The sequence below is a fragment of the Pezoporus flaviventris genome, unplaced genomic scaffold (genome assembly GCF_033815535.1).
Source record: "Pezoporus flaviventris isolate CSIRO_AGI_PZ_B2104156 unplaced genomic scaffold, CSIRO_AGI_Pfla_v1 ptg000005l, whole genome shotgun sequence".
In the NCBI taxonomy this organism is placed as follows: Eukaryota; Metazoa; Chordata; class Aves; order Psittaciformes; family Psittacidae; genus Pezoporus; species Pezoporus flaviventris.
The window spans coordinates 18,348,647-18,374,334 of NW_026892553.1; the positions used below are offsets into that span (position 1 = coordinate 18,348,647).

The 25,688-nt window shown below is 50.4% G+C and overlaps 1 protein-coding gene across 2 annotated transcripts in view; it reads right to left on the reverse strand.

Moving 5' to 3' along the window:
* Nucleotides 1-788: 788 nt before the first annotated feature.
* PCDH19 (protocadherin 19) overlaps nt 789-25,688 on the reverse strand; it is a 60,541-nt gene continuing 35,641 nt past the window's right edge. For both annotated transcript variants that reach the window (XM_061446162.1, XM_061446161.1), the window contains exon 5: nt 789-5,556. In XM_061446162.1, the coding sequence (XP_061302146.1) occupies nt 4,967-5,556 (590 nt within the window). In that variant the 3' untranslated portion in view covers nt 789-4,966. The remainder of the gene's footprint in view (nt 5,557-25,688) is intronic.

A 25,688-nucleotide genomic window follows, 5' to 3' on the forward strand; every position in this document is an offset into this window, starting at 1 on the left:
GATGCTGCAGCACAGCCCCCACAACCTCTTCAGGCATGGACACCCACCTGCAAACCAGCCCAGACAAGCAGCAGCCTCCCCGCACAGCCTGCCTTTACCTCCTCTGACCCACCTGCCAAACATCTTGCTAACGAGGGTCAAATCACTGCTGGGTGCTGTGCAAACACAGCTCCACCTGTGCTGGAACTGACCCAGGGCATTGGCCAGACCCCCTTTACCATGGGGTTACAGTGGTGGGGGGCCCATGCAGGCATGGTTAAACTGCTGCCCTCTGCCCCCTGTGTGCCCCAGCCATACAGGGTGATGCTCGGCCTCAGCTCAAGCATCTTCCCACCCCAGGGAAGGGGCTTCTCATGTTGCTGCTCTTGTTCCGGTTCCACTTTAGTGTCACCCTGGCTGAGTCACTGAATGAGCAGAGGCCACTGGGGAGGACATTTACTCCCGTTAGCCACAGAGCTCTTGGATGCTCCATGCATTAACGTGCTCCATCAATCCAGAGGCAGTGGATGCTCCTCGCCATCTCCCCATAGTGTCCTGAAATAGGGAAGAAAAGTCCTCTTCTGTACCATGCATCCCGTGTGTGTTGGAGATGGGGGGGATGTTGGGATGGTGACAGCCCCTTCTTAGGGGGGAAAGCTCTACCTGAGCTTTGCAGCTTCTTGGGTGCCAAACAGGGGGAGCAGGATGGCAATGGGCTGGGGTAGCACCCAGGGGACCACACGGACCCTCAGCCATGTGCTGACATCTGCAGGACCTGGAGCCCATCAAAGCAAACCCACTCAGGCGTGTTTAACCAAACACTTACTTTCCATTTTATTCAATAATTGCTTTAATACTAAAATGCATCGGATGCTCAAAGCAGAGAAAAGAAAATCACATTGAGGTGGAAAACAAAGTTCTCGGATGGGAAAATAAAAACCCCAACCCAGTGTGGTTCACCATTGAAACAGAACTGTAATAACTTAATAAAGCTGCTTTATCATCTTCATAAAATAGACAGAATGGTGCTGCTTCTTTTTATCCATGTTGCTGTTTACAATGAGTCAATCACTGTGGAAATGTACATAACATACAGATCAGCATATACAACAATTGATTCTTCATATACTCGGCAACGGAGACACACCATGACGAGACGCGCCGCGCTCAGTCCCGCGGCAGCCCTGCCTGCTGGCATCCCGGCTCCCACCAGATTAGCCGGTGTGGAAAACCAGGTTGCAATGGGTGTGTTTGAAGGTTCTACCCCAGCTTAGATCAGCTGAACATCAGCTGATGCTCGTGAAGGATCCGTCTGGGCAGTGCTTGCAGCCGGGCTCACAGGCTGGACCAGGCATCCCCCAGAGCTGGAGCAACCAAGATCATCAGTTTCCCCCAACGACAGACAAATGTGTTTCCATTCATCATTAGGTATTATTTTCCCCCCTCCCCATCCCGAGAATAATTCCAACATATTCATCAGACAGCATGTTCTTTACAAAAGGAACTGGTTCTCTCCTATTTGAAAAAGGAAAAATAGAAATGAATAGAAAGGAATTCACTTCTGCACAACATGTGATCATCCACAGGCCACCTCCAGCTTCACAACACACAGGCAATGGCAACAACCTCAGCAGGACGGTGCTCATCCTCCCCATCCCTCCATCATCCCATCCTTAGGGAAAGGCTCCCCATGGAGCAGGGAAGTGTCCCTGAGCCAGCACGGATGGGGGGGGGGGGGGGGGGGGTGGGTCACCCCCAGGGATGCTCCAGATGGTCCTCATCATGCTCGGGGGACAATCGTAGGTGGGTGCTGCTCTCCTGGGTAACGGGAAGCACAGCGAGTGTGCCTGCAGGAAACCCAGCAGATCCCAGCGATTCTTCCTAAACCAAATCTGAGGACAGGTTTCAGTTACTCAAAAGCACCATAATTACATCTGGAACCCCTTTCCCAAGCGCTCCCTGCCCACCCCACAGCTCAGAATGGTTTTGCACGGACAGTTTCAATGCAACAAGGAAAATGACCCCGAAACAGATTTGCTCAGGAGCCCTGAACTTATCTCCAGTGGCACAGAGGGACAGTGACAGGGGTAGCAACAGACTCAGGAGCCTCTCCCCTTGGCCCTGCACAGTGAGGATGTGCCAGGAAGGGCCCCTCACTCAGCATCCCTGGCTGCAGCCCGGAAAACTGGTGTTTAAATGTTTTCTTGGAGGCATAAGGGTTTAGTGACCTCTTTAGTTCCCCCTTTTAATGCAGAATTATTTCACATCCCTCCTCGGCTGCGCTGTTATTCAGGGTGGCACGGAACGTTAACGTCTCCTCTGGGTGAATTACAGAATGTTCCTGGTGGGTTTGTTCTCTGTTCCTTTTCAGTTAGCATCTACTTTTCATCCAAAGCACCGGGCTGGTGCTGGCAGCTCTGCAGGCAGAGGGCAATGCTCAACAAGAACCAACAGCCAGGGCTCCTTGGGCAGCTGGAGGTGATGGTGATGATAATGGGGAACCTGAAATGGGGGGCAGCCAGCTCCCATCCTGCTGGAGGTGGGGACAGACAATGAGGTGATGTGAGGCTGCTGCCTTGCAAAGCCAAGAGCCCATCCTTGGCAGTGTTCAAGGCCAGGCTGGACGGGGTTTGGAGCAACCCGCTCTAGTGGAAGGTGTCCCTGCACACGGCATCTGGATGAGCTTTAAGGTCCCTTCCAACCCAAAGCAGTCTGGGATTCTATGATCTGACATCACAGGCTCTGTCACTCAGCAAACACATACAAGAAGCTTTTTCTCCCCTAAAGAGCTGACAAAACCAGGTAACATCAGCATAAACCCAGCCTCACAGTTCCAGAACATCCAGTTACTGCAACAGCCCCGAGCCAGCCCCTTTCTTCTTTGCTTGTGTTAGAAAAATACACACATTTGGGGAAAAGAAACACAGATTGAAATGACAGCAGTAACAGCACACAGGCAGGAACAGAAAGAACATATCCCTGAAAAATGGGCTCAAACTCCAGAAGAGAGGGGAAAATCCCTGTTTCCCTTTCCAGAGGGATGCAGGACATCATGTTAGCGCGTGGGATGGGAGCTGAATGAGGTAGTCATCAACACCAGCGAGGGAAGCATCACAAATCCCATCTTTTGTCAGTTCTTTCCCAATTCCTGGCCCTAGGAAGTGGCAAGGGGAACAGAGTGACTGCAGACCTGCCTGGGACCAGCCACGCCTTCAGGCAGGATCCATCTGCCCTGAAGAAATAAAAGCTGGAGCTTCATGTAATTTGGAGGATAGTAATCACTGGAGCTTGTTTTCTTGTTGATGTTTTTCACTTAAAGAAATCAAAGTAACACGTTTCTTATCATAAGATGTAGACCTAGAAAGACTCTTTCTCTAGAAACCACTGATCTCAACTTGCTGGTACAGCAAACATTGGCAAGAGCTATGTATTTCCCCTTCCATAATCCATTTTCAATTCTAGGAAACATCATTTGGGGGAGGAAAATCTGTCCAGTGAAGGGTTAATCACAACAGTAATACACTAATTGTGTATTATAAATCATAATGGTAATACACTAACTGCAATCCTCCTACCTCACTGAGGAATCATCACTGCTAGAGAGCAGGGAGCTGTGAAGCCCCTTTCCCTCTCTCCCTTCTACAAAGGGGCTATGGAAGTAGCTCAGTTTTGGAATCATTTTTATATGAGTAAATTTGTACCCACACAAAAAAAAGAAAAAGTCCTTAATTCTGAGCAAAAATAATGAATTGCTTTAATTTTCTCTCCATTAAGAAGGCACATTAATTGAATTAGTAGCATTGTTACATATCACCTGTCTGCCCCTAAATTAACGTCGCTATTGCTCATTCCATACTTATTTATGATGCAGGGACGGAAAGAAATCAGAACAGCCTGAAATCCATGCCATGGTGACACATACAGACACATACTTGGCATAATCACGCCTGGGAAATGCTGACTTGGAAGTGTGTGCCTAATTGAGAAGGTGATTGAGATCTCTTCAATAATTCCATCCCTTTGGCTTGGATACGATTGGAGACGGGGGATAGCTAAACCTGGGAACTGGAAAAAACCCAAACCAACCAACTCGTGGAAAAAAAGCTTTCCATGCATTGCCTTGAAATAATGGAAAAGAAATGGGGAAGGGGAAAAGTTCAGCACAGCGCATCCAACAACTGCAATCCAGGCAGAAATTCCCCCCAAAACCTCTTCCCTTAATGCCCTGGCACTGCCCTGCAGGAGCTGGGGGAGGCTTCAGGTGATGGAGGGCTGGGAGAAGCGCTGGCTCCAGCAGGTTGCAGGCTGCAGGGTCCCCAAAGTTTAGGTTAGATGATGGTGAATTATGTTTCTTTCCATTTTTGTTAAGCTTGGAAGCCTTTTGCCATCACCAGACATACAGGAATTTGCAATATCAAATACAGGAATAGTACAGAGAAGCATGTGACAGCAAAAGGATTCATAAATGCAGGGGGGTCCATAGCAAAATAGCAACATCTTGAAATACAAACAGCGTCGTGTTGGGTGAATGAACACTCACCCGAGTGTCACATTGAGCAGTGGCACGCAGGGAACGGCCGCTGCTCTGACTGGACTACAAAACCACCAGGGTGATGACTAGAGGTCTGGATAAGGAATTTGCCATTCAATTCTCTCCAGGAATGGGAATTGATATAAAAATATAGAAACTCCGAGGAGGGGACACCGAGCGCTGCAGGGGACCACGGAAGGGGAACGTCTCACCTCTGCCCCCCACCACCCAAAAGCAAACCACCAGCTACTTTGCTCGGGCTGCACGCCCCTGCTGCCTGTTGAGCCAAGTGGGATTGTCACATTAACGATAGCTTCATTTATAAACAATACATTTAGGGAAAGCTTTTAAATACAGCAATCTGTGAACCATTGGTAAGCGGTAAAAACAATCTGCGCTGGGAGTCGTGCGGTCCCTCCTCATCCTCCTCTTCCTCCTCCTCTCACCGGGTGCTGCTCAGAGGACGATGTCTTTTAGTCTCCGGGCGCCGGGTGAGTCCTTATCCCGGCGTTCCTGCAGGAGCGGGTTGCCCTCCTGCCCGCCGCTCTCACTGTCCGCCCCGCGGGGCTCTGCCTCCGTCGGCCGGGAAGGACCAGTGTTCCCAAAGGGCTCCCGTTCCCGGTTGCCGGCGCAGTGCCCGGCACTGTACGGAGCCGACGGCTTGCCGGCCAAAGGGCTCTTCAGGTGGAGGGGCGAGGTGACGGGGCTGACGGCCTCGCAGCCGTTGCCCGCCTCGCGGACGGCGCCGCTCACCTTGGGGCTGCAGGCGGCCGGGTCCACCGTTCTTTTGCCTTTGGGGTTGGCGAGGCGCTCCTCGGCCAGGGGCTCAGCGCCCTCCTTGCCGAAGGTGGCGAAGGTCCTTTTTGTGCTGCAGTCTGCGTAAGGCTCCGCGTCCACCGCCGTGGCCTCGATGGACAGCGCGATGACGTTCCTCCCGTGCTCCGGGGACTTGGCGCGGCTGGGGACGGCGCCGCGGGGCATCCAGCACCGGTCCGAGTGGCCCAGGATGCGGCACTCCTCCCTGCAATGGAATCCCTCGCTCTGCTCTGCGGGGAGAGAACACAAGGGGTGGTGAACGGGGGAAACCGTGCTGTACCCCAACCTGCCCCACCGAGCCAGGCGCTGGGCATCACTCCTGTCCCATACAGCAGCCACCTACCGAGCAGCAGCTACCCTACCCTATACAGCTCTTAAGGCAAGGCTTGGAAGAGGGATCTTTGCTGCTGTAAAGGCTGGGGTTCCGTTTCCAACAGGCTCTGTGTCATCTGCCACAGCCAGACACGCAGCCTAAGGAATGGTGTCGGATGTGAATCCCACACCGCAGGGCCGTCCTGCCTGTTGAGCCCCTCTGAGTCAGCAGGTTCTGGGTTTAGTAACCAGCACTAAAAGACACCCTATTTTAAGCTTGGTTTGATGTGGCATTTAAGCTTGACTTTTTACAGAGGGGAGAAGGAGCAGAGGGAGGAGGGAGGGAGTTCTTTTCTTCCTGGTGTATACGGGTGGTTTCAGTTTTTGTTCAGTCCCCGCTGACCTCCCACACAACGGAGGCTTCATAAATCTCTGCGACTGCCCACTCCAGTGAAGATTAAATGTGTCATTCCCAGCGCTTGGGCTTTATTCATATGAAAGCAATAAAGATCCCGTCCCTGGACTTGGGGCTGTCCCGGCACCACTTCACAGGGCTGAATTATGGAGTGGTGGTTTAACTCTTCCCAAGGACTTTCCATACCCAGGTATGAGCTCTCCTAGGCAAGTGCAAACACTTGTGCCTGGTGCTTGTGTGCATGCCTGTGCTGCCAGCTGATCCCAAGGGACTGCACGGCCTCAGGCCCCCATCATGGATGGACAAACAGGCTCAGGGAAGCAGCTAGGCTCAGCCAAGTGCAGAGTTCGACATCACAGAATCATAGAATGGTTTGTGTTTGAAGGGAGCTTAAAGCTTATGCAGTCCCAACCCCTGCCACAGGCAGGGACACCTTCCACTAGAGCAGCTTGCTCCAAGCCCTTGTGTTCAACCTGGTCTTGAACACTGCCAGGGATGGGGCAGCCACAGCTTCTCTGGGCACCCTGTGCCAGTGCCTTAGCACCCTCATGTAAGGAACTTTTTCCTTATATCCAACCTAAATCTCCCCTGTTTCAGTGTGAACCCATCACCCTTTGTCCTATTGCTACAGTCCCTGATGAAGAGTCCCTCTCCAGCATCCTTATAGCCCCCTTCAGACACTGGAAGCTGCTCTGAGGTCTCCACGCAGCTTCTCCAGGCTGAACAGACCCAGTGCTCTCTGCCTGTCTCTATATCAGAGGTGCTCCAGTCCCTGATCATCCTCGTGGCCTCCTCTGGACTTGTTCCAACAGCTCCATGTTCTTCCTATGTTGGGGACACTGCACACAGTACTCCAAGTGGGGTCTCATGAGAGCAAACCCAGGAGCCTCCCCATCCCCAGCCTTTGCTGAGCATCAAGCCACCCAACACCACAGGCTGCTTCCCAGTCTCAATTTACAACTTCTCTTTCATTTGATAAACACTTATAATCCCAGCTCACCCTCATAAAGCACAACCTTTCCCTACACAAAGATGGAGCTCCTTCCTCCCATAACCTATACACACGCAGAGCAGCATTAAAGCACTAATACCATTGCCCACACGAGACCGTGCTTGGTCGGTGCCGGTTTGATGGATGGAGGGCTGTGAAGGTGCACACTCAGCCTGGCTTTCCTTCCTGTCTGCCTGCAAACGGCTCATTTTGATGCTCTGTACATCTGTGTGCATAACCTCCACTCCTCAGACACATTGGTATTTCCACCACATTCGAGCACTAGGGCGGCTGATAAAAATTCTCAGCACATAACACAATGCACCAAAATATGAGCAGCTTAACACTTCCCGAGAATAAATGAGTAAAAGGCAGACCTCAAAACACAGAAAGAAAGGAAGGAAAAGGATGTTTTTAAAGGAGAAGCCAATTAATTGAAAACTCTATAGGTAAAACATCAGCTTTTTCTCTGCCTCAGAGCAGGGACCCGGTGGTGCGGAGCATGGCTGGGTTTGGCAGCCACCTTTACAGCCCTTTGAGGGAAGGATGCTCTGAGCCTTACATGCAGATCTGCACCAAAATCTAAAAGCCCACGCTCTCGTGCTTTGATCGCCTTAATTTCAGGTGCTTGAGCAGAATGGAGAGGAAAAAACACCCCAAAAGATTGCTCAGGACGTGTTGCTGCCTGCCTGTTTATCCCCAGCCTAACTGCAAAAGGGGCACAGGCACACAGAGGTGTGTGGTGTGGCTGTGAGAGCACAGGACTTGGTGAGGGCTGGAGGAGCAACAGAAGCATCTTGGGTTCTCATCCCCAGTGAGACACTGATTCTTTGTGCTGTGTGACCTTGGGCATGTGGCTGGAGCACTCATCACTTCAGTCTCTCCACAAACATGGAATGCTGGATCCGGGCATCTGCTGGGATGGCTGGTCCAGTGTGGGCATAAGGGGACCTGCTGCTCCTCACCTTCCTCATCCAGCATCATGGCTCAACCCCAACTCCATGGGACTACTGCAGCAGAGGCAAACCCCCACCTTGACCCATTTATTCCAAGCTGCCTCATTTTACAGTTAAAAACAATGCTTACTGCACTGCAAGTGGATATTCCTCAAACCCTAGAAAGGGCCCTGTGCTTTAAGAAAGGTTTTATTAAAGACCACTGGTGTGGTACCTATCCACTGGGGAGATGATAAGCTTTGGACACCAAGATACTTGTAATAAGTCACACCAGTGGCAGTTGCAATGCAAGCAGGAGAAGAGATGAGAAGTATTAAATCATACCATTTCAACTGTTTGGTTTAGGAAGGGAATGTAATAAGTACAAAAGACACTGGGCTGACAGGCAGAGGGGCAGGTGTCACCATGCATCCACACACCTGAAGACAACAGGTCGCTCCATGGCGTATTCTGCCTCTCTGCTCCTGTCCCCACTGCAAATCTCAGCTTTGGTCTGTAGGGACCATATCCCACATCCTGCTCCTGGGGACAACACATGTCCAGGCTGACCAGAGCAGCAGAGACCTGCAAGAGCCCTGAGCAGCAGCTGCTTCTCTATGGCAGAATAAGGATATTCAGCTACTCATCTTAACCCTGTAGTTTCTACACCACAAGCACGCCCCATTGATATACAGGAACATCACACCACTCCTCTGCTTTCCCAGGTCCAAAGTAGGGAAGCTCAAAGGGGTCTAGGCTCTTCAGTGTGCTGAACCCAGGGCTGCCATCTCGCATCCTCCTCCTGTGCAAGAGGAGCTGCTGCCCCAAAGCATAGGCAGGCACGGAGCTGCTGTTCACTTTGCAGGTAGGTCTGACTCACCCAGCCTCAATGGCACCCAGGACGGTCATTCACATACACAGGCTCTTTATTGTACTGTTCTGCCTTGTTTTTTTACCACTTTAACAATCAGAAATAGGACAACAGGAAATTCTTTTACAGCCCTGGACCTGCCCTAGTCAATACAACTGCTACTATCGTATTGTCTGCACTGAAAAATGCTCAATGCAAGAAGCAAAGCCCAGGTAGTAACAACTGCAGGTTCCCACTGATGGCAAGGCTTGAGTGAGATGGAGTGGGGCCAGAGGAGAGGCAAAGGGAGGAGGAAACCACAGAGGGACAGCGCTGGGTGAGCATCACCGCAGCTTTGGTGCTGCTCTGCAGCCACCGCATCCTGAAAAGGGGTCCCCAAAGAGCCCAATGCAGCCAGATGGCAAGGACTGAGGGGGAACAACATGGCCTAGGGCTGTGCAAGCCACACTGAGCTGGGCTGAGCTCTTAGGAGCTGTGATGAGAATCCTATTGCAAACCTGGCTGTAGGAATACCCATGTTGCACGTAGGTGGTCCAGAGAGATTCTATACATAGGTGATGGCTGTGCCCAAGAGGTCCTGCAGCAGCAGTGTCCATATTCCAGCCTGTCCGCCTTGTTTCAGAGCACCTTAGGGCAGGTCCTAAGGTACAAAGCATCCTGGCAGAAGCCTCGCCATCAAATGAGCAGTTACTCAGAAGTCAGGCTTGGCAGACAAAAACGTGTCACTGCTAAATGTAAGCTTTCAGCTAGCAAATGTGAAATAAACGAAATCCAACAGCCACCTCTGGAATAAACATGCTCCTTAGCAAGTACAGCAAAACCCATGCTGAGCTCCAGATTTCAAACCTGCTCTACTCGCACCTTAGGGGACCAGCACAAAGACAACTAATAACAAGCCCCAGCCAGCCCTTGTGCTGCCTGCGGGGTGTGAGTCAGGCTGAAGGCTGCCAAGAACTGCAGGAAGACGTGGTGGGAGATAAGCCACCATGAGCAGACACACAGCCCATGTCACTGGTGGGGAATGGGAGCTGGGGACAATGGCACGGTGACACAAGAGGCACGGAGCTGCCATGAAACACTGGGGCTGCCCCAGTTCCTGGGGCTGAAGTGCTCAGCCGAGACCCTCAGCAATTCCCAATCCCACTTGGCCAACAGAGCAGGGAGATGCGATGGATGCTAAGAGCTGGAAGGCTCCAGGAGAAGCGTGGGGTGGGCACTGGAGCAACAGAGCCTCCAGCACTCCCCTCATTAAAAGGCAGGATTAATGAACATCCAGGGTGTACAAGCGCTTCCAGCCTCCTATTCAAAGCCTGCAGCATCCCTGCAGCAGAACAACACGAAGCCGGTGCGCAAGGCACCCATTCAGCTCTCAGAGCAATTGAATTATCTCCAGTGGAATCTCAGCACTGGCCAAAGAGACAAAGTTAAATCGTAGCAAGGTGCAAGTGCCTGGGAATGTAATATTCCTGATAAATGGCCAGATGACATGTGCTGTTATACAATCTAAGGTGCAATTTGGGCGATGACAATAGTCCCTGGAGTTTCCATTTTCAAAGAGCCGCTCAGTTCAATCCAATCCATGTCAGAGCAGCTTTGCCGAGGTAAGTAAGTAGAACTCATTTGTGCTATTACATGGGAAGCAAGGAAAAGGAGCAGAGGAGTCACTTGAGAATGAAAAAGAAGGAAAAAAGAGAAATCACAGCCCCACTGGGACGTGCTGGGGGTGCACGGGTGAACAGCGTGCTGGAGCAAGGCATGCGTGTCCATCCCTTGACCAGTACCACAGGTACCCTTGTGCTGGAGAGTGGCTTTATCTTCACATTGGGGTGTTTCTTCAGCAATCCTGTGATTATCCTGCAATCAGGATGACACTGCTCCTGGGTACAGCAAACAGCACGATCATTAAAAAATTCATTTCAAAATCTTCCTGGAAGCTAATAAATTTTACAGCAGTTTCAATCCTTTCTCATTGCAACAAAGAAAAGCTTAGTTCCAGACAAATTAAAAGTAAATTGATTGCCTAAGGGGAATCTATTCAAATATCACTTTTCCATGTTCGAAATCTCTTCCTGAAACAAGAAGAGGAGAGCCAGGGAGAGCCGGCACGGGAACAGTGTGGAAAAGCACATCATTAAATCTCAGTTCATGAAACTAAAGGGAGTAGGGGGATAAAATCAAACTTAAAATAAAATGCAAATGCCTCACTGGGGTGCGGGACGAACGTTTGTGATGGAATTGATGAATAATAAATAGGAATAAATAGTAAACACGCAGGGATCAAACACTGCTGCTGCTGTTTACTCATGGTTAGCCATCTTTCATGGACAATGCACAACTGCATTATTTAGCACGCCTCTTCCAGCTACTTTGGGGGGTTCTTTTCAACTCCCAGCACCTTCGTTTGCTCAGGGATAGATGCCACAGGGCACAAGGCACATCCCCCTTGGAGCCCACCTCCCCTGCATCCCACCAGGAGCTCGGAAGCAGAAACCCACTGCATCACACTCCAGATAAACTAATAAGCTCGAGCAAAATACAAACAGTCCCCAGCCATGGTTCATCATCTGCTTGTAAATTAAGACTCTGCACCTCTCCCTTATCTCCTGTAATAGCATAACATCAGGAAACAAGAGGTGGGGAACAGTGCATTATATTTTTGACCTATGGGCTTTTACAGTGCCTTCTTCACCTTCCCTAATAAGAAATCTCTAGTCAGTGTAGAAATGTAATCCTGGCATGGCTTCCCTTGCACAATGCTCTGAGGATGCTAATAACCAGGGACAGTGACAAATGCTCTTTAACACAACGAGGAGCCTTTATTTCCCTCTCTTTTGCTACTGTTGGGGATTTATGCAAGCTAAAAAATGCTGTCTTTTTAAGCCTGGATTGTCTGTCCCAATGCAGGGGGTCAGCAGTGCTTGGGCAAAGCAAATGCCTGCAAGGAATTCTTTTAATGGAACAAGGGATGCGAATTAGATTAATTTATCAGGCAATTGCTTATAAGGACCCATGGCTGAATGCAGCTCATAGGCAGCCTTTCTGTAATGGTCAAGAAAGATGTGATGGGCTTGCTCTGAGCTGCTGCACGCCTTCCCTCTTCCCCTGCTCTGCATGACCGTTGATAACACCATTTCATCTGCCGTTGATGCCTGTATCATCAACGAAAACTGACACATCTGTATCATCAATGAAAACTGCACTTGAGAGGGCTAAGGATAGGTTTGATGCAGGTGGGAAACCACCTTCCTGGGCATGCTGAAGCTTTTGGAATGAGAAGGCTCAGGGAAGAAGGGCAGTCACCCAAGGCAAGAGGAGCTGGTGTCTGGGCACGCCGTGTGCTGCAGCGGAGTCAGACCCAGAAGGTATTAGAGGCTGAAATGCAATTTAATGCTGGCTGCCCCCCTTTATCCGGGACCACGGGCCAATCCCCACCTCATTCACAAGGCAGAATTAATTCCCTTTCAGAGGGGCCAGCAGAACACACCATTTAAACTCCAATTAATCCTTCCCGTAAGTGGTCCGTAGAGCTCGTGATGGCCCCTGAGTGGTGGGGATTTCACCTCTGAAACTCCACTACTCCTGCCTCAGTACAGGGCTCATTAGCATCCTAACTGATAGGATGCAGGATCTGGTCCTCAGAGAGGAGAACACTCCGGGATCCGACAGACCTTTTCCATCTCAAACCATTACAGCCCCGTAATTCATCGGCACGGCTCCCATTAATGCTAATGGCAGTTACTGCACGAGTGCAGAATACAACCCTTTGACTTCATTACTGGAATTCAATTTCATTAACGCTGGATACAGAGGGATTGTCCTAAATACACTCTTTCTTATATTTTTTTCATGTTAATGTAACCATTTGAGTATATTATACCCTGCAGAGATGGAAACATTTCTAGTCTGTTTAAACACATTTCCCACAATTGGGAGCAAAACTTTGTCTCCGTTTATGCCTTTGACACCAGCTGCCTCCCATTTAATGGGACTTTAGTCACTAAAGCAAATTAATCCAAAGGTTACTTTTCTCTGCTATTGTCAGGAAACAGACGAATGCACCCATTCTGGTGGGGTAATGTAGGACCAGCCAAGCAGCCACGTTCCAAAGGCAGCAATAGATCGAATTATCACCCTGTCCCATTCAAAATTAGGCATTGCTCAGAAAACAGCTACTTGATAAAGATCCAGCAAACCAGGAATTGCAGTCGGGGGAGATAAGAAGCAATTCCCAACTGCTTGTACCAGGCCAGCTCCTGGCCCAGCCCCTGTCGGAGCAGCATCCCTGCCCTCACTGCAGCCATACCCATGTGCACCCACAGTGAATGCATGACCGCAACCAGCACCAGAACAACCCATCCTCATCCTCTTCCCACAGGGATGCAGATGGTGCCAGCAGGAGCAGGGATGCTAATGAGACCCCTGCCTGCTCAGCTGCCCAACACAGCCTTCCCTTCCCTAAGAGGTGGCTGGTGCTTCCATACAACAAGTAAGAAATAAAGGAGCCGAGGTTGTAAAGGCTGATACATAATTTACTCCTATTATCAAGATTAAACACATCTTTGCATGCTTAGCATAAACCAACTGCCTTTCCCCAGCTTTCTCAAGGACACACATAAACTTCATTATTATCTAAATAATCAAAAGAGGATTTCAATGGAATATTTAACTGTCTGCCTACTGGAAACTCACAGCCTTAATCTAACACTGATCCTCTGTTGTCCTTCATGTAAATATTGTTGGGATGTCAGCCAAAGCCTAGGGAAGCGAGCTTCATCTTGGTGGATGGGAATCTCTCGTGTCAGATACAGTCAGCCTGAATAATGAGACCTACAGCTTGCCAAAACCTACAGCCTCGCTGTCTGTTCCAGCCATTGAACGCGCTCAGAAACCCAGTGGCACCAGCCCAGCAGTCTACAGATCCCAATCAACTATCAATAGCTTAAGTGTAAGTGATTGTGTATGAAGTATGAGCCAAATGTGTTTCCTTTCTCAGTTTTAGGACTTCCAGTATTGTTATTGCACCAGTTATGCTTGCACGGAATTAATCACAGACGTACCCACAAGGCAAAACAATCTGAGGAGCTCTTTGTACTTTGTGGAAGTGTGCAGCTCTGAAGAGGAGAGGGAGCTGGAAGGCTTCCCAGCGCGATGGGGCGTTCCCCACCGTGGGGAGATCACTGGGGAATTAGGGAATTTTCCCCTTTTTGTTTTGTCTTAACCAAAAGCATTGGTTGCTGGCTGCCTCCCATCATGACATTGACCTCTCGCTCCTCCACCCTGGAGCCCAGCAGTATTCCCTCCTCCCTGGTGCTCTACTTCAAGTCTTATTTCAGATGAACACAGCGCTTTTCCAAGCTGGTGGATCCTCTCCTTGGAAGCACAGGGATGTCCTGTGATGAGATGCTGGCACAGGGGTGGAAGCATCAGATCTACATGTAGGGCTCAAATGAGGCTCCAGCTCCAACAAGGATACAGTGATGTCAGAGGAATGCCAGACATGGGTTACACTGGCCCCATGGCCACCAAGACAGATCGCGGCGTTGCCAAAGCCTGGGCATCCAGCCCATTTAATTCAGCCAAAACTTTGTTCTGGCAATTAAGTTTACCTTCATTAATTAAGAGTGTGATCACAGGGTATAAATATGCATGTAAAATTACTATGAGGCCAAGAGTCAAATCTGAAACCTCATTATCAACCTTGGGAAACTACATTACCTGCGAGTCATGGACAAGCTCAATTTCCAGCAATGCAGGTGGGGTCCCATCCCATCCCATCTGATCCCATCTATCCCATCCCATTGTCCCCACAGCCACTGGGGAGAGATGGAGAACAAGCCCTCGAGTTTGCCTGGGGCTGTAAACTGCAGGGAGACAGCTGAACATCAGGGATGGAAAATGATCGGATTTCCATGGCCTATGTAAGTACTGCAAGAAACACTCCATGGCTCCATCCCTCCTGGCCAAACCGATGCCAGCCCTTGGGTACTGATGCTGAGTCCAGTGCACGCTGCCCAGGGGGTCTGCCAGGACCTCCCTTCCTGTGATTCCAATGCAGGGGGCAGAGGCTGCTGGACCACAGAGGACATGTGCCCCAACCTCTGCCTGCACAGCCTTGGATGATTTCCGACTGCTCCGAGGCACATTCCTGCAGTGCTGCCCCGAGGTCAGGATGGATTGTGTTGGCTCCTGGCTCTGGTTCACAGGGCTGTCAGCTAAATTGCACCATGGCATCATTACTCCTGGTGATGCTGTGACAGACAGACAGAGCCCAGCTGGATTCTCAAAACCTAAGCACTTTGCAACACTGACAGGCAAGAAAAAAACAACCCACATCCCTCTTAGTCTGAGCAGGCTTTATCTGGAAACAGCCAAAGCTGGTAGGTGTAAAACCCCACAAAGTCATTCCTCCTCAACCACTTTTCTGACCAAACCTTTTAGCTGTCACTGGGAAATAAAGAGTGATAGGTACCAGCCCCAGCTGGCGTTACCTGCTGAGTCTAGTCCCCACCACATCCTTAGCGCAGCCTTGCTGCAAAGGGATAAAGCAAGGCTGGGATGACTGATGTGATTTGGAGCTTTCAGACAAAGTTAGTGTGAGAAGAGTCAAGTTCATTACATTGGAGTTCACCACAGGGCTTCAGAATCCCAGAAGATGATGATGCTGGGGCTGGGCGCCCACTTTGGACCACCGTAAGTGGGTAGGTTTAATCCAAATGTGTACTTCTGAGGTTGGAATCAGCCTGGTTTCCCCCTCCCTGAGCACAAGAAGGGGATGCAATGAAAGGCAGGCAGCGTGGTTCTGCTGGAGCCTCTCTCTAGGGACCCACCCTCGCTGTCTGCAGCACACAGATGTAATGCTGCCTCTTTGCCACTGCATGCTCACCTCGCTTCTGAAACACTTACACATGCAGCATGCATTAGAATTAAAAAAACATTAAACCTCGGGAAGGAAAAACTTTGACAAGATGCGTAATATACTAACTATAATTAATTAAATTGGATGAGGCACTGGGGGACAAGCGAAGAGTGGATGGAGACTGCTCTTGGAAACGGGATGGTAATGCACTAATGTTCAGCGTGTCCCATTAAGTAAGAAACGGCCTTGGAAGAGGTGAGGATGAGCGACTGGGGCTTCAAGAGATGGCACCAGCCAGCTGGGCACCTCGGATGCATAACAAAGGAGGTGATAGCATGAAATGCGGCTCTAAAAAGGATATAATGAAAGTGGAAAAGGCACCCAAGAGATGGAAGAGCAAAAATGCTATGCAGGCTGCTAAACAGCAATGCCCTACCAGTGACAGCATCCTCCAGAGTGATCCTCTCACCTACCCCACCAGAGCTTGGGGTGATGGACCAGCTTCAGCACCCAGCACCAGCTCCTCAGGGCCAGCAGAGGCATCAGGGCAGGGAAGAGGAGATTAATCCTGGAAAGCATCTGCCTCTCTGTGGGGTTATTCTTTAGTTATTTGTAGCCCTGGGCATGGTTCCGTAGTGTGGGGTAGTGCCCTGCAGCATCCATCCCCCCCCCCGGCAGAAGCTGAGCTGGGGTGGGAAGCAGCAAGCAAAGCTAGGGCTGGGCATCAAAGGCACCCCCAGTTGACACAGCAAGCAGAACATGATGAGACAGCCACAGTCTGGCTGTTCAGCAGGACAAAGTTTTAACAGGCTTAACAACAGCATCAGCACTCATCATTAGGCAATTACAACTGCTGAAAGTTGACAAAGCACCAGGACCAAATGAATTATCTCCCCAAATCCTGCAGGCAGGAGCATGGAAAAAGTCATTGTCAACAGCCTCTGATAGCTCACCGGGTGCAGGAGCAGTAACTAAAAACTAAAGGGCTGCTTGTTCACTTGCTGTTTGGAGAGATAAAAGGGAAAGGCCAGGAAATGAGGTTTGCAAAAACACTCTCATCATTTAGGGAGCGGCGGGAGGGAAGGTCCTGGAAACACTGATACAGCCAGGATTGCTCAGGCCCTGGGGACGTCTGATTCAGTGAGGATGGAGCTGTGTGCGTGCAGAAAGAGAAGGCACATTTTGACTGGGGGAGCTCACTCCTGAATCATCCCCAGTGTGGTTACTTGCTCCATCCTCCACATCCCAGCGCTGCCCAAGGGATCTGCAGAGCTCAATCCACGTAGGACCACTGTGACTCCCTGCTCTGCTCCCTTGCAAAGCAGGGGATGCTCAGCTTTGTCACACTGCGCTTCTCAAGCACAGCCCTTCACTTTGAGTGACTAGGCATGCTTTTAGGAAACACATGCAAATGTGATTTAAAGACTCTAAAGTGATACAGAATATATCACATCCCTTGGGTACCTGTTCCAGGGGGTAATTATTCTAATTCCTGAAATCATGTGTCTCATTTGCAGCTAGAATTTTCCAAGGCAAGCCTCCATCCTCCAGCATCCTCTGCCTGGTTCTGAATCAGAGAGATGCTCCGCAGCAGATGTCATCTCCCTAAGTTCACTTCTGAACACAGCTGACCGATGTCTCAAGCAAAGTTCAGAGCACATCCCCTGAGGATGCCATCTCTCCTGGGTCCTATTACAAGCCCAATGGTCTCAGCTGAAAAGAGTCCTGCTGGATTCAAAAGGTTTTGAGTCAGGTCTTAAATCTCCAGACATGTGTTTGGAGAGAGAAAGCCAATGCCTTCAGCTATACCCAGAAGCTCCTGATGCAGAACAGCCTCCAGGAAGCAAGGAGACATTTGTGCACTGATAAAGCATATCTTCTTCGCATGCTTGGCCTAGCTCGGTGGTCCCTGCAGGCACATCTATCCAGTGTAGGGCTTGAGGGGCTTTATATAGTGAATTAATTGGACATATCTACCCAGCAGCAATGGAGGATGTCTGACAATGAGGAAATGGGAGGCGGAACTGTTCATTTTACTTACTTGTCTTCACCAGTGTGAGGTTCCTGGACCCTAATGGGTCAAAGTATTTACAGGAATGACTATACTTTCCCAAAAGGACATGTAGCTAAAGGGTGGAACAGATACAAGGATTCCTTTGGATTGTACAAGATCCCTTCCATTGCAAGATGAAAGCGACTTCCCAGAGCCCAGCAGCTCACCAGACAAGAGCAACCCTAGAGGCAAGATGAGCATCTTTATGAGGCTCAGAAGTACCCAGACAAAGCAGAGCTGAAGGTGGAAGTAAGTGACAAACAAGGCAAAACATGGGTTATACTTGAGCTGTTTGTGTCTCCCTGGCATTTGGATGAGCTGGATACAAGCATCCCAGCTACCTGTTCTCCTGACAGCACTGAAAGGAAACAAAAGTTTGGAACAAGCCAAACACATTCAATTTGCCTGAATAATTTAGGCTGCTGAGTTATCATGTGCCTCATGGACTGTCATCGAGAGCAGCTCTATTGCAGAGGAATGATCTGTAAATCAATGCATCCCAGGGACCAAACTAATCAGAGAGCGGCTGCAAAAGCACCGCCTGTCACAACAGATGCAGGACATGGAAGTCAATGGGTGACTGCCATGAGGCAGATGCAGCCCCACGCTCCAGGGATGGCTTCTGGGAGCATCAGGAAGACACGGCTCCTGTTGAACCGTGCTGGTGAGCAGCAATGGCAGCAGCATGAACAGCTCAGCTGGTAAACACAGTGAAAACCAGAACAAAGTCCTGTATATATATACATATGTATATATATATATATACATAGGGCCCACACTGGGACCCACCTGAGTGTGCCAGACCCTCCCAAAGGTATGTATGTGCATCACTAATGCACCTACCGCTCCCAAACACACAGCTGGCTCTCTAAACTTTCCTGAATTACTACTATGCACTGATTTGATTTCAGGTTTCCAGCTCAGCTCCTCTCCCCGAACAGAAGCTGCCCCTTTATACCTCCTCACTGAGCTGTATCAAATCCAAAAGCCCATTTAGTGGAGTTGAGAAAAGCCATTCCTCTCGCAGGGCAAATCCGGAGGCTCCTCGCCTGGCTGAGGAGCGGTTTGACTGCTAAACCAGCTGACTGAAAACGTGCCCGAGCAGATGAGGCAGCACTGTCTGTTCTCCTTGCACCAGCCACCCTCCTGCCTCGATCTACAATGAAACTGATGCTTCCAAAGCAGTCAGAGGGAATCAAGCACCAACAACCTTCATAGACTCAGAATGAATCCCAGACTAGTTTGGGTTCGAAAGGACCTTAAAGCTCCTCCAGCTCCAACCCCTGCCACGGGCAGGGACACCTTCCACGAGAGCAGCTTGCTCCAAACCCCTGTGTCCAACCTGACCTTGAACACTGCCAGGGATGGGGCAGCCACAGCTTCTCTGGGCACCCTGTGCCAGCGCCTCAGCACCCTCACAGGGAAGAGCTTCTGCCTAAGAGCTCAGCTCAGTCTCCCCTCGGGCAGGTTAAAGCCATTCCCCTTGGCCTGTCCCTACATCCCTTGCCCAAAGCCCCTCTCCAGCTTTCCTGCAGCCCCCTTGGGCACTGGAGCTGCTCTCAGGTCAGGCTCCATGGACTTCAGAACCTGCAGCTGACACAACTGTTCCTGCAGCCACGTTCCTTCAACTCAAGGCTGCGGTGACAGCTTTCAAAAGGCTGAGAGAACATCACTGAGTGTCCTGTCCTGGCTTGGGTCTAACGGTTCTGTCTCAAAGAACAGCAGAGGAACCCATCTCCAAAAGGCACAGGAGTGCAGAGCACCACTTTATTTCACGTGCAGGATCAGTGCAGGTGCTGTTTCACTTGTACTTCATCCTGCAGAGCAGCACGGAGCCCTGCTGAAAGCCGAGAGCATCACCCAGCACATGCACAGCCGCGACAGCAGCAGCGCTGCTGAAATCACAGCGGGGTTACTCCACACAAGAGCCTTGGGGCATTTCTGCACAGGGGGAAGGTGCCCAAGGGAGAACCTTCAGGTCTGGGCACTCTGATGCCCAACGCTGCAGCCTTCCCCATCCCGCCTTGGGGACCAGCTCCCCGCAGCAACGGGAGGCAGCATGGCCCCAGCAGCACAGGCCAAAGGCAAATACAGTTGGGGTCACTTCTCAGCTCTAAACAGCTCCCTCCAGGAGAAGACAACGCGGCTTTCGAGCAGCTTCTGCTGCCTTCCCCTTCCTGTTGCCAGGAGATGGGCACCGTGCATGGAACCCTCACGGAACCCTCATGGAACCCTCATGGAACACTGATGTCACAGTGATGCTGGAGGACTTGAGGGGCTGCTGGGGCCACAGCCCTTCAGTCTGCTGAGCAGCAGGACCCAGTCTGGCTGCTTGGGGGACTTCTGGAGCCAAGGGCAGGAACCAAGTGGTTTTGGAGACGTCTTCAGGGGAAGCATCCTCAGCTTCGGCCATGCCTCGAAGAGGTGACACGGGAGCACCTTGGGCTGCTGCCACCGCACCTCCCACAAAAGAAAACTCCCTTCAGGGTTTGCCTGATGAACCCTGGGCCCTGACCATGCGATTTTGTGTTTCAGAGACCTCTGCACCCGACTCCTTCCCCGTTGCCCTATGGAAGCTCGTCACCTGCCTCCAGTTCCACTCCATCTGGTGGGGGGACAACGGGAGCTGCGTGGTTATCGCAGATAACCTCTTTGAAAGGGAAGTGCTTGGGAAGAAGGGAGCACGTCGGGTCCTTAAGGCTGAGAGCATGAATGAGTTCCTCGACCGGCTCCACCTCCATGGCTTCTGCAGGATGGAGGAGGACATGGTGATATCTGTGCCCATCAGGGAGCTGCGGGCAGTAGCAGCAGGGCCGTTTGTGGGACAGGTACGTTGGTTCCTCACACACAAAAGAACCCTCAATCATCCTGTGGCAGCTGCTCAAGGCTGACAAGATACACGGCAGCACCACCATTATTGCCAACAGGCCCATGCCACACTCAGGTGCTCTAAAACGAGACCTGTCTGGGTTTCTCCATTGGATTTTAGGCTTTTGAAGACCCTACACTTCTCTGCTCCCAGCAGCTGGAAACACAAGGGTGGTTCTGACTGACCAAAACTCTACCCTCACATTGCATTCAGCCAGAACAGCTGAGCTTTAAAATGCCCCAGAAAGTCCTTTTGAACACCCGTGGGTGCCTTTTCCAATGCAGATGCCCAGTTACCGGATCTCTGTCTCTCTCCTCCTTGCACCGATGCCAACTGACTCCTCCCCTTTGCATTTTGTAGCTGCTCTTCTTCTACCACCCCTACTTCCAGCGGGATTACCCCAACCTCAGCAAGATCCAGGGGATGGCAGAAAGAGCCATGGAGCAGCTGAGAGCGGCCACTGCAGCCCCGCCGGGCACCAGCGTCGAGGGCACCAGGCAGAGGAGACGCCGGCGTGGTGCTGAGCCTGGTGCAGGAGCTGCAGAGGAGCAGCACAACACCCAGCCCTCTGCAGCCACCCGCTCCACCCGCACCAGGCTCAGGGCTGCTGCAACCACCCCAAGAGACACCAGCGGCCCCTCTGCCCCAAAACGTAGGCATAGGTAGATAGGAACAGCCATAGAGTAGAGATAGGGAATAGGTTAGGGTAGGAGTAAGTTACTGTTGTTGGGGTTTCAATAGGTTATAGGTTAGGATAGGGGTAAGCAGCTCTGTTGTTTGTTCTTCTCTAGAATTAACTTCTCTTAGAATCACAGAATTATAGGATATAGGTCAATAAAAGCTGCCGTGTGCTGTCTCTGCAGTCTCACAGTCGCTGTCTCCACACCCAGGCCGGGGGTTGCCTTCAGGGACGTGAAGGGTTTGGCTCCAGCCACAAAAGCCAAAGGTCCCAGTTCAATGTCAGAGGTTCTGCCCAAGCTGCTCTGCAAGGCAGGGGAGTGCAGGAGCAGCCTGGCTGCTCGGCTTCTCCTCTGCACCTTAAAGATGACCTCAAAGCTCCTCCAGCTCCAACCCCTGCCACGGGCAGGGACACCTTCCACGAGAGCAGCTTGCTCCAAGCCCCTGTGTCCAACCTGCCCTTGAACACTGCCAGGGATGGGGCAGCCACAGCTTCTCTGGGCACCCTGTGCCAGCGCCTCAGCACCCTCACAGGGAAGAGCTTCTGCCTAAGAGCTCAGCTCAGTCTCCCCTCGGGCAGGTTAAAGCCATTCCCCTTGCCCTGTCCCTCCATCCCTTGTCCCAAGCCCCTCTCCAGCTTTCCTGCAGCCCCTTCAGGCACTGGAGCTGCTCTAAGGTCTCCCTTTCAGGAGCCTTCTCTTGTCCAGGCTGACCCAGCCCAGCTCTCTCAGCCTGGCTCCAGAGCAGAGCTGCTCCAGCCCTCGCAGCATCTCCGTGGGTTCCTCTGGCCTCACTCCAACAGCTCCACATCCCTCTTGTGCTGTTGCCCCAGAGCTGGACCAAGATTGCAGGGGGGTCTCCAAAACCAACCACCAAATCCCCAGCACACACCGACCAAAGTCTCCCCCCCGGAAAGGGCCAGAAGCAGATGATCAGAACCCCATGGGACCAAGCATCTCTCACTTTGCAGGCAGTCCTGCCCCAGGGAACCTCCTGCTCCTGTCCTCACACCTCCACCCATGTGCTAGGGTAGCTTTGTGGTGTGCAGCTCCCCAGTGCTTCCACAAGGCACAAGGTAGCATCTGTGGTGACATCTCACCAAATGATCCAAGATAGTTTTCTCCAGCTGGGACTGATTGAATATAGCCTGGGCACCGGATGATGTGGGAAATCAGTCGTAGCTGAACACAAATTGCATGCATAGAGGTAATTACTGCAGCACAAGGTTGGTAGCACCACTACCCACATGACAGCGTATCTCAGCAATTTTCATTTCCTATTGCTTCAATTCAGAGAGGAGGTTTTGTCATCTTTTATTTTTTTTTTATGGTTCAATTTTCTCCTTTTCCTACAGGGACTGACATTAACCCAGGATTTCTCCAGGGTAAAGCTCCCCTTTCACTCCAGCCATCCCACATGTGGGATATCCATATCCAGATGTCCTCCCATTTACACCACCCAGACTTCAAGCCCAAACCATCTCACCCTGATGCCTCTTCCCTACCCCAAGTGTGACTGTCACTGCCTGATGTGATGTGACACAGTGGGGACCACCGGTCACCTGCTGCCAGCAGTGGGTATTGGTAATGGAACACAACATGCGAGTAGCTAATGAAGCTGGTCACAAAGCAAGTCGTTCTTCACACTTGAGAAAGGGTGAAAATAAGGAAAATGGAGTAAAAAAGGGTTTCTTTTGAAAAATAGAAACACTAATGCTGAGAGTAGGGAAGCTGATCATTACTATTACAGATACTCAGCAAAAATAAGGCCATGCTATACTTACTGTAATTACACACATTGTGGCTAGCATATATCTATAATATACTTCCCATAGAGAACTTATTTCCCAAACAGACACAGGGATTAAATGCAGGATGGAGAAGGAAATCACTGAGCAAGGGCAACACAAACCCAGGCAAGCCCTGGCACAGCTTCTGCTGCACAGCCCAGCCCACTGTACCTTATACCCGCGTGTCTGTGTGAGAAAAGGCAGCCAAACTCCTTCCTAATTCCATGACCCATTTAAACCTACCTGCTCTCTCACATTCATATATGCTGTATGAGAAATAAAACATAGCACTTCCCAGCTTTGAGTGGCAGCACTTCCCTTAAGACGGATAAAAGCTTCAAGTTCTCTGCTGTTTGGTGCCAATTATTACAGAGTTTTGACTTATATATTATTACATAGATCACTTAGTAAAACAACCTACATACACACCCAGTGGTACATCTCCCGTTAGCAGTTATCTGCTGGAACTGAAGCAGTTTAGACACTCACCCATAGGCACCGATGGGTGCAGCCAGGGGAGATGCAGCTCCCTGCCCTATATGCAGCTGAGCGCAAGTGTAATTAAGAGTTATTGCTAATGCACTAATTGCTAATTGCACCATATCGGGGGGGGGGGGGGGGGGGGGGGGGGGGAACCCAACTTGTACCACCCCTATAGAGATGCTGTTCCAGCGCTGCACCAACTGTTTCAGCACAAGGGGATTTAGCCTGATGGCAGCCCATGCCCAGAGGCTGCTCTGAAGCTCACCGTACCCGGGCAGTGCACTGTTTGTGGTGGTGATTATTCCTTTAATAAAGGACCCTGTATTTTCCAGCGGCTGCAAAATTGATGCGGGTTGCCATGGTAAGCACACACTTTCCCATTTAGCAGCATAAGAGACAGCTTTGTCTAATTCACTGATTTCAGATGATTTCTCACCCCGAGAGCAAGTCGCTCGAGTTACAGGAGTCACCTGTTGTTTAGTCAATCTGGCAATTTTAATTAGAATAAATTCGGATGATTCCTCTTTGCAACACTTAGAGCTGCTCTGCCACCGGAATGCCGAGATGCCGGTAAATTATACGGGCTCCAATCACATCTCCTTCTTTTTGCTGTTTTAATTACAGTAGCATCGCGGCATTAATCATGGAAGCCTCTGTTAAACAAGTAACAGCCATCCTCCATCATAATTAAAAAGAAAGGCCAAGCAAACAGGAGCTCTGGAGTTTAGCACATTTCCTCTGAAAATTGTATTTTGACTTCCGAGTTTCCCAAACACTACTTTTATTTGGCTCTAATTAGTGCTGTGAAGGAAACACCGAAAGGTTAATAAGAGATGGTTAGTTTGTAATGCAAGTTTCCTGGTGCCAGCCCCAGCAGTTCTGTCTGTTTTCAGAGTCATTAACGATGTAGATTGATTACAGGAGGAGATGGGGAAGCGCTGCCTTGCTGCGTTAGCAGAAGGTTTGGGTTTATTCCTATACCTTCCCTACTGTTAAATACGATGGCCATTACCTTGACCATTTTGCTAGTCTTAACTGCTGTGAGACACAAAGTGTTAATGGTTTCCTTAGAGGTTACTGGCAAAGGGAAGGAAAAAAAATAGTCCACGTGAGCCCTTTTTTGGCTTGTTTATAAGGGAAAAGGAAACTGCAGACTTGACTGAGCTGTTTATTTATCTTAGAAATACTTGAAACCCCAAGTATTGTGCAGTGGGTTTGGACAAGGATGCTCTGGGAGAGCCAGGGTTACTGAACACCACCCCGTCCTTCAGCTGAACCCTGGCTAGGATCTTCTCTGCTTGGGCTGGAGTTTAGGAGCAGTGAACAAACTTAAGCACAAACAGAAGCTGAAAGCCTCTAATCACAGATACCACTCCTCCATAGCTCCATTCACCAGCAAAAATCTGGGTAAGCAGTAACTAAATTTGACAAAATCTCATTAAAAAGCACAATAAACCAGGAGAAACCCTCCAACTTTCTGGGTGGATCATTCATCCATCCTAAACCTACACAACAGGGCACGGAGCCAAGTGTTAATTTTCCTCACAAAGTTGCCAAAATGTTCACATCTGGTGAGTGTTTTCTGTGCTGGGATGGCAAGGACTTGAGGAGCTAAAGGTTGTTACTCCCATGACCCTGGACTGAGTAACTTTGCTGATGAAGACGTTGCAAGAATTAGCTTTGAAGGAAGGAACCTGAAAACTGAAGAAAGAGTGCCAGGAATGTGGGATATATGATAATGCTTCTTAAGCAAACAAAGGAGCTTACACATCTGTTTGCTATTTAGCTCTGCTGTTGCAGAAAGGGCTTGGTGTTCATTTACTGCTATGGCTATGACTTCAGTGTCACCCCTGCCCCACCAACAGTTTGCAGCAAGGAAACTCCAAGTTCTCCAAGCTGTGCTCAGTGCTACAGAGCTGTGAACCTGAGGAAGAAGTAACATGAGAGATCTGGCTGTGCATGGATTAAACCTCCTCAAGTGACTGCCATCCCATTCTGCTGCAATGCAACAACCAGATCCGCTGCCCAACGCAGCTACATTCATAGCCATAGATGTAGACACCAAAGATACTACATTGAGTAACGATACTGGGCGCTGGGGAGGATGGAG